This window comes from Neomonachus schauinslandi, chromosome X (assembly GCF_002201575.2).
Source record: "Neomonachus schauinslandi chromosome X, ASM220157v2, whole genome shotgun sequence".
In the NCBI taxonomy this organism is placed as follows: domain Eukaryota; kingdom Metazoa; phylum Chordata; class Mammalia; order Carnivora; family Phocidae; genus Neomonachus; species Neomonachus schauinslandi.
The window spans coordinates 125578915-125587835 of record NC_058419.1 but is presented as its reverse complement, the minus strand read 5'-3'; the positions used below and the strand labels follow the sequence as shown (position 1 = coordinate 125587835).

The window sequence follows — 8921 nt, the reverse complement described above, 5'->3', positions numbered from 1 at the left end:
CGGCGAAAAACAATGGATTAATCTGTTGTGCTTGGTATGGGTTTATTTTAAAGAAAACCCACCATCTGCAGGTGGTTTTTGTCTGGCCACGTGACAGGGTTTCCGTATGTGGGTACACACTCTCAGGGACCCCCGGTCCGCGGAAACACAGCCCGGTGCACGCCGTCCTTGGTTTTCTGTCACTGTGGGTTTGCGTTTTCTAGAATCTCCCACAAAGGGGATCACGAGGTACACAGTTTTCTGCGTTTAGTCTTTCCTTTAGCAAAGCGCTCCCAGAACCTTCCATGTGGCCGTGCACGTGTGTATTGCATTCCATGCAGCGGCACCCCATGGCCTGTCTGCAGAGCCCCAGCGATGGGCGCTTCGTGCCCACCGGGAGACGCGTCAGCGTGGTCTGTACACTGAGTGGTTCTCAGCTGGCGGCCGTGTGCAGTGAGTTCACTGCCCGTGCCCCGTGGTGTCCGATGGGCTGGCGAGCCGGCAGGCTGTGGAGCGGGTCCTGACGCTCCCATCCACCCCCTGCCCTTTCTCCCGGATGCGGGCTCTGCCCCGTCCACTTGTGTGCGTCCTCCCTCGTGAGGCGGGAGCGCTGTGGGTCAGGGTCCCGGCTGGCGCTGTGGCAGGAGGTCTCCCGGGCCGCCGTTGGCCTCTCTACCTCTTGCTGTGTCTTGTTCAAACCCGAACTTTCTGTGTCGGCGAAAGCCACCCGTTCTTTTCTTCGTGTCTGCAAGTTCGTTAGCAAGACTCTCCCTGAAAAGGTTCTGAGAACCCTGTCAGTGTGCATCTCCCCGTGTCCAGTTGCTTGGGTTCAGCCGAAACCTGTTTTGGGGGATAAAGCATCAAAGTGACCGCTCTCCTAAACAAGCTCCGATACCCGCCTCCTGCCGCTGGCTTAGCACTCCCACCTGGCCGCGGCCTGAGCGCTCCGCCGCGGCGCGCCGCCCGTGCTTAACAGAGCCCTTCGTGTGTTTTGCGCAGGAAGCAGAAGGAGCTAGAAGAGCTGGAGAGAGAGAGGAAGCGGGAAGAGAAGCTGCGCAAGAGGGAGCAGAAACAGAGGGACCGCGAGTTCCGCCGGAACCAGAAGAAGCTGGAGAAGCTGCAGGCGGAGGAGCAGAAGAAGCTGCAGGAGAAGATCCGGCTGGAGGAGCGCAAACTGCTGCTGGCTCAGCGCAACCTGCAGTCCATCCGGCTCATCGCCGAGCTGCTGAGCAGAGCCAAGGTACGGCGGGCGGGTGTGGGTGCTCTCGTCCGGCAGCCCGGGCTGCGCCGTCTCCCGCTGCGGGCCGCCGTCTGCGCGTCTCTGACACGTGCGCCAGCGTCACCGCCCCCGTCCCACAGCTGGTCGCAGCCACGGGCAAGAATGAGCGTTAGGACCGACGGGCGCGCGGTCAGCTGCTGGTGTGTGTGGCCTTCCTGCCTCGCTCCAGGTTCTCGAATGTGCTGTTGTCTCGCGGAGCTGGGAGAACTCGGACTTAGCGTAGCGTGTGTTCACGCCTCCCAGGCACGGTCCCGAGAGCCTTCAGGGAGCTGGGGCGCAGGGTCCCCATTTGCCCCGGAGCGAGGGAGTGGCCGAGCTCACTGAGGGTCCCCTGGCCCCCGTGGCTCTCTTCCCGCCCCAGATGTCTCTGCCCAGGGCCGTCGGCACGGTGGGCTTTGTGCCGACCCCGCCAGCCAGCAGCCAGGGGCGGCGGGAGGGTAAGGGCTGAGCCTGCTGATAGAGAGGGGCCCTGCGGCGTCCCTGGGACCTCACGGTCCACTATGGAGCCTGGCTGGGCCACGTTCCTCCTCCGCAGCCGTGGACCTGACAGGTCTCAGCCGGTGCTGTACGGATGAGCGCCTCAGTGCTGAGAGCCTCCTCGTTCCTCCCACTCGCTCCTTCCGGAGGCCCGACGGTAACTCCTGCGAGCCGGGGGCCCGGGACACACGGGGACCTCGCCCGGCACTCCTTCTTGTGCTTGGGCAGGCCGCGTGCCCCCGCGGAGTCAGGCGCGGGGCGACCCCATAACCTGTTGTCTAATTACAGTTGTGATAAGTCCCCGGGAAGGAGACTGGCAGGCGCGCTGAGACGTGGCAGCTCAGCTCTTGTTTCATGGTGAATATTGAAGACGCTAACCCAGCCTAGGCCCCGCACATCCCGCGGCGGCCACGGCAGCGTATGTCCGCCTCGTAATCTCAGCTCCCTGTTGCTGGTGACCGCTTGCGACCTCACGGCAGGCCCCGTGTGCGCCTCGGAGGGGCCAGGCCCCACCTGAAATGCCCGCCCCGGGGCTGTGCCACGTAGCTTGGCCACGGGGTTTCCTGCTCGCTCGGACGCATGACGGCCCGGGCGTGGTAGGGACGGGCGGGCCGCACTCCGGCCGGAGCGTCCACTCGGTACCCCCCACGCCTCGGGGCGTCTACAGACCCAGCGCCTCCTCGGAGCGTGCACGGGGCACGGAGGTACATGCCTGCGCCTTCCCCTTTGTGCTGCAGGCAGTGAAACTGCAGGAGCAGGAGCGGAAGGAGGAGACGCTGCGGCTGCAGCAGCTGGAGGAGAGGCGGCGGCTGCAGGAGGCCGAGCTGCGGCGCGTGGAGGAGGAGAAGGAGCGGGCCCTGGGGCTGCAGCGCAAGGAGAGGGAGCTGCGGGAGCGCCTGCTGAGCATCCTGCTGAGCAAGAAGGCCGACGACCCACACGCGCAGGATGAGCTTGGCGTCTCGCACGCGGACCTGCTGCAGCCCGTGCTGGATATCCTGCAGACCGTGTCGGCCAGCTGCGTGGGCGCTGCCTCCCTGCATCCCCTTGTGGGCCAGCCCCCCCCCAGCACCCCGAAGGAGACCCCGCCCCGGCCGGAGACCGACAGCACGCCGAAAAGCATGAACGGGAGCGTGGCCGAGGGGGCCCAGTGCAAGGAAAGCCTGAATTCTCGCCTCGCCGCCGCAGGTGACAGCTCCCCTGACAAGAGGTGCCCCAGTGTCCTCTCCTGCATTCCCGACAACAACCAGCAGCCCAAGGGCTTGCCCGCCGCCGCCGCCGCCTGTGAGCAGAGCGCGCCCAGAAAGGACATCCGTTCTGAGCAAGACAAGTGCAACCGCGAGCCCAGCGGGGGCCGAGGCCGGGCCAGCGGGGGCCGGGGGGAGGACGACAGACACAAGCGAGAGAGGAGCCGGCCGCGGCGGGCTGGCAGTCGGGAGGACGGGAGGCAGGGGCGGAAGGAGCGGCGGCCGCACAAGAAGCACTCACGCCAGGACGACAGCCCTCAGCGGCGGAGCCTGAGCCCCGACCACAGCCGGTCCCGGAGATCCCACAGCAGGGAGCGGTCCAGCCGGAGGGAGAGGAGCCGAGACCGCAGGGGCGGCTCGGGCAGGAAGCGTAGCCACCATGGCCACGGTGACCGGGACAGGTCACGCTCAGGGTCCCCCAGCCGGCACCGCAGCGCCTGGAACAGGTAATGCAGGGCGTCCCCCCCACGCGGCCGCCCAGCGGAGACCAGGACCCGTGGGCTTCCTGGCTCCCCTCCTGCCCAGCCTCCGCAGAGCACACCGCCAAGGAGCCACCCACGCAGGAGGGCCACGCGTGACGATTCTCCCTTCATTAACATCTGGCGGCCTTTCTGTTCCGAACGTGTAGTCCTCAATCGCTAGCTTTAGTTTCCCTTGGAACTGTTGATCCGATAGCTTTAATGTCACCGATTCTCTCTGAATGAGGAAAAACGCACTGGCCGGGGGCGGTGAGAAGTGCATGGCCACCACGTACGTGCAGGCGGAGCAGCATTTCTGTCCCTTTTAGGGACACCCCCACGTATGCTGACTTCATGGGAGGCACGTTGCACGTCGGGGACAGATTGTCAGAATGGACAGCCGTGGTCCCACAGGGCCCCGAAAATTTGAAAAAGCCTTGCCCTGGTGGTGGTTTTTTTCCTTTTCCTTTTGTAATTTTAACTGATGAGTGGGAAGCGCACTTGGCAGGATGCCAGTAGAACCCAGTGGTCGTGGCACGTTACGTCACGCGTGGAGACAGTGCAGGTCCTTAAGATCGAAACTCAAATGTGCTGTCTTCTTAAGGTGTCCGCGTGTGGGGGGTGCTCTAGCATGGTCTGATGCTCCTCACTTCAGAAACATTCACATTACAAACTGGTGATTACGCATTAAAAAAGAAGATTGGTTAAAAGCTTTGGTTTCTAGTCAAGGTTAGCGTGTGTGGTTTTTTTAAGAAGCTGTTTTGCTAAATTATTTTTACTTGGAACGTTTCAAACAGATTTAAGGCTAAAAACTTGTTAAATTTTATAATCATTTGCTTCTCCAAGTGAAGCTCAAGAAATACTTAAAAATAGCTGTAATGTTTGCGTTAGGAAAGATGGTGTTTATTCCAGTTTGCATTTTTTGTGAAATAAAATCTTTTTCCAATGAACTAATATTTTCCATACTTTTTTTTGTTTGTTTAAGCTTTTTGGGCTGTGTTACTGAACTGAGCCTGGTTTAGCAGGTTTGAAACTGATAGAAATCACTCACTTTATTTAGAACCGCTGATAGGCAACGATGGATTTCACAGTGCAGTTGTTATTGTAAAATAACCTCGTGAAGGAGAATCCTGGGTTCTAAAAGCATTCAATTTGTTTACTGAGCACAAGTTTAGCAAATGCACTAAAGCAGTCTTCTGAAAGCTGAAGAGCCAGTTTTAAAAATGAACTAAGGTAGAAGTGGTTCTTTTCTCACGTAGGGTTGTAGCAGGTAGGAGTCAGCACTCCTGCTGGGACTCCAGACTCCAACAGTCCCTCCGTCTGTCTGCGTTTAATTAGCATGCAGAGCTTGTCAGCATATGGATGGCTGGCCCTGTGCCGCCTCTGTCCCAGTTCACTTCACTGTCACAAACCAAGATGGACACAGCAGACTCGCATCTTTCTCTGGCATGGATTTTGTCTTTTCTGTCACCTGCTGAGGCGAGGGTGCAAGATGTGCTCAGACGCCCAGGGATTGGAAACTTCTCAGAAGTCCTGTCAGGGCCCCTGTAGCCCAGCGCTGCACGTTAGCCCCATCACTGGCTCAGAACGTCCTGGGACCAGGTGTTGGGAAGTCTGTGAGGTCACGGGGAGGTCTCTGGGGCATGGGGAGATCTCTGCCTGAGCTCAGGGAGGTGGGTTTCTGTGACTAATGTTTTCCAGGCAGAGGTCTGTATAATAGGAACAAACATGGTGTGTTCAAGGGTCAGGGAGTCAGTGTGGCTTGGGAGGCGTCAGCATGGAAGAGCTGACAGGAGGCATAAGCACAGACCGGGTCACTTCCAACCTGGAAAGGACAGGTAGGAGGGCTTTAAACTGGTCGTGAGGTGATAGGAGAGAGCAAGGATGAGGGAGGAGGGGGCTTGTGGCAACAGGTGTCAACCTGGAACAAGCTGGTGCATTGGGCAAGAGGTTAGGGAGAAAGGGGAGGGGAGGTGTAACTAGGGCCTTCAGGAGGCATGGGATATATATGTGGCTGGGGCGGCGGAGGGGGCGGTGGCAGGAGGGGAGGGCCCTAGGAGAGCTGGAGAATGCCGGCCCTGGACCTACAGGATGGGGTGTCACCGGGGGGAGACACTCAGGAATCTGAATTTTGAATACCCACCTCCACTGGTCTTCATGTACATTCAACCCCTGAGCTACAAGGAAGGTGGAGTGGTCACAGAGCTGTCGAGGGGTTCCACCCTCACTGCCCCTGGGCCTGCTGGGTCTGTCAGTTCTTGAACGTAGGGTGGTGCAGACATCTCCAGCCATAATAGTGGTTGCAGCGCTTTCTCCTTGCTGTCCTGTCAGGTTTTGCCTTTTGTATTTTGACTCTTTGTTACTGGGCGCATACAAGTTAAGGATGATCCTGTTTTGGGAGAACTGTCTCCTCGGTCATTTGTGACACTCTTTTTTACTCTTCGTAATTTTCCTTGTTCTGAAGTCTCTTTGGTGGCAAACGGGGAACAAAGGACTGTGTTGGGAAGAGGGGTCCATTGTGGTTTATGGTGGAGTCCTAGCCACATACACATACACAACGTCACAGGGTGTTAGGAGGAAAAGGGTCGTGGCTTGAGGCATGAGTGTGCCCCACGGGCCGGGTTCTGCACTTGACAGCAATGAAGGGCAGAGGTAGTTTGTCGTGACGTAGCAGATAACCTCTGCAGGCCCCAGAGCAACACCATCTCGAATGTGGATCTGCAGTGAGAATGGGGTCACCAGTGATGAGTGGGGTTGATGTGAAGGACAGCGTCTGGGCTCACCTCAGAGTTGGTACCCCTGTACTCTTGAGGAGTTGGGGTGGATTTCTCCATGGTACCAGTATTTCCACTTACATCCTAAGAAATCTGCTTTCTGTAGGTGTCTTTAGCTGCCGATAATGGCTCGTAAGCGGGAGTGGAGATCAATCGAAACACATTTGTCACCGGTTAGATTTTATCCTTGTAAACGTACGTTTGCACGTTCTTACCGTTGTGAGGCTATGTTTTTTTTAAAGATTTTATTTATTTATTTGAGAGAGAGAGAATGAGAGACAGAGAGCATGAGAGGGAGGAGGGTCAGAGGGAGAAGCAGACTCCCTGCCGAGCAGGGAGCCCCATGCGGGACTCGATCCCGGGACTCCAGGATCATGACCTGAGCCGAAGGCAGTCGCTTAACCGACTGAGCCACCCAGGTGTCCCTCGTTGTGAGGCTATTATGTTTCCCACCGGGGTGGGCTAGGAATAGAGAACACATCCTGAAAGAATGGGATATTTGAACCTCAGAAGCGTTGTCTTATACGTAACCAGTTAGGCAAGGAGGGAGGTTGGTGTCTCCGTGTGTCTCTGGGTCTCTCTGGGTCTCTGTCATTGACAGCGTTCTGCCCTGAGCCTCCTTTGGGTGACCGCCGTCATGATGTCATTATGGGGACCGCCCCCTGATCTGTTGTGGGTCTTCTTGGCTGGGCTTTGACAAAAGGACATTCCGCTTACTCTGAAACCAGGGGCGCTTAGTCTGAAACCAGGGGCGACGGAGTAGATCCTGGTTCGCTCCCTCTTCGGGTGAGTGAGCCTCTGTGGGCGTGCTGGGCCGTCGATGCCCCCATGTCTGCAGTTGGGACCCCGGCCTGCCTCCCCCCGCCATTTGCCAAGAAACTCCCCCATACCGAGTGCGCGCTGCGTCACCCTGATCTGAAGCTGTTGGTACGGACTGATAGCTTGATTGATGCCAGGGGTCACTGGCGGGGCCGCCGTTTTCCTTGGCCACGCCCTGAGGGAGGAACGGGGCAGGGATGTTCTCTAGACCTGAGGGCATCAGGGGTCACCGGGGTGGGGGGATCAGGGACCCATTCTGAAGAGCTCAACCAGAGTTTCTTTAAAATGTTTACTCTCCGCTTGTGTTTTTGGGAAAACAGGTAAAATGCACGTTTGGGAAAAGGTTTGCTGCTATAAGCTGTGTGGGGGGGGTGTCTGGAAGGGTCCTGCCTCGGGACGGGGCCTGGTTTCAGGTCTGCAGGTGCCCTGGGACCACCTGGGGGTGAGCTTACGGTGCAGGCTTCCCCTGGGCGGGTCTGCGGTCCAGGCAGCGGCCCTCTCCCCCCCAGCCCCCTGCAGGAGGCTCCCTGCTGCTGCCCCAGGGGTACGCTGCATTCCTCAGCTGTGTACCGTCACTGCCCGCCCCCGCACCCCTCGCTCACCTCTCCCTGCTTCCTTTGGGGCTGGGGAAGTACAGGCGAACCCAGGCTGGGGGGCTGCCCCACTGCCCAGGTGCACACGGGGGAGCCTGAGGTCCCACTTCCTCCTCCAGGCGGCCCCTCTGCGCCTGAGGAGACCACAGCCTCAGGTCCCTGCGGTCCGCGTGCTGTGCACACAGGCCGCCATCTGCAACCTGCACAGCGTGGATGCCTCCCCACAGCCCCCTTCCTGCCCAGCTGCTGTCCACACCCCTGCAGGGGGCCGACCCTGCTGCCGTCCCTGTCTGGCATGGCCCCCGGGCTCACATCGCCACCCACCGCTCCCGCACAATGGCCAATGCCTGGCTGCATGTCTGTGTCCCCCTGAAATTCATATCTGAATCCTGATCCCCAAGGCGGTGGGATTAGCAGGTGGGGCCTTGGGGAGGGGATGTGCTCATGAGGGTGCGGCCCCACGAGCAGGATTAGCGTCCTTACGAGACCCCAACGAACCCCCTGGCCTCTCCACTGTGAGGACACGGAATAGACAGGCATCCGTGATCCAGGAGGTGGGTTGTCACCAGACCCCGAGTTCGCCAGCATCGGGGCCTCGGGCGGTCACGCCCCGGAACCATGAGAAATGCTCGGGTTGCTCGTAAGCCGCCAGCCTCTGGTGTTTCCATTCCAGCTGCCACCGCCGAGACACCGAGTGACTGCCAAGTTGCTCGGGCGGGCGCCCATCTGGGGCTGAAGGCTGCGTGCTGCCCCTGCACCTGGCCTCACTCCTGTCCGTCCCTCGGCCCCTCGCTCCCTGACACTGGAGTGTTCTGGCCTCCACCTTTCCCCGCAGGAGCACCCCTGGCAATACCCCGGGCCAGGCTCTGTGTGTGCCACGTGGACGCCGACCCTTCCAAACCCACGTGTGGACCGGACCCGGGCGTGCTGTGCTCCGTGTGCCCACTGTCACGGGCCCAGCACCTGAGCCACCACATCCTGTCGGGGAGGCTGCAGGGGTGAAGGGGGAGCTGTGCGGACCATCCTGGGACGTGCCAAGTGGGTCCCTGCTGGCAACACTCCCCTGGGCTCTCTCTCTGGCGTGTCTGCACGGTACCCTGCAGGGCTGGGACCCCTCCAGCCACCCTCCTCTTTTCCTTCTCCTGCTCACTCCCTCTGCCCTCCGGCTGCGCCTTTGCTCTTCTCTGAACAGGTCCTGCTGCCCCGGGGCCTTTGCTCTTCTCTGAACAGGTCACACATGCCGCTGCCCCGGGGCCTTTGCACCTGCCCCTGCTCCTTTGCTCTTTTCTGAACATCAC

General features: G+C 59.7%; 1 protein-coding gene across 1 annotated transcript; it reads left to right on the top strand.

Moving 5' to 3' along the window:
* The first annotated feature begins 329 nt into the window (after positions 1–329).
* AKAP17A (A-kinase anchoring protein 17A) lies at positions 330–4387 on the top strand. Its single transcript, XM_021678117.1, has 3 exons — positions 330–457; positions 979–1219; positions 2473–4387. Exons 1-3 carry the CDS (start codon positions 330–332, stop codon positions 3427–3429), a joined length of 1326 nt encoding a protein of 441 aa, XP_021533792.1. The 3' UTR covers positions 3430–4387.
* The last annotated feature ends 4534 nt before the right edge of the window (positions 4388–8921 follow it).

What these genes read in the sequence shown, in the direction of transcription:
- AKAP17A (XM_021678117.1), top strand. Translation starts at nt 330, where the DNA reads ATGGCCTGTCTGCAGAGCCCCAGCGATGGGCGCTTCGTGCCCACCGGG. An exon ending in TTCACTGCCCGTGCCCCGTG is followed by an intron (nt 458 to 978) that starts GTGTCCGATGGG and finishes TGTTTTGCGCAG; the next exon opens with GAAGCAGAAGGAGCTAGAAG. An exon ending in AGCTGCTGAGCAGAGCCAAG is followed by an intron (nt 1,220 to 2,472) that starts GTACGGCGGGCG and finishes TTTGTGCTGCAG; the next exon opens with GCAGTGAAACTGCAGGAGCA.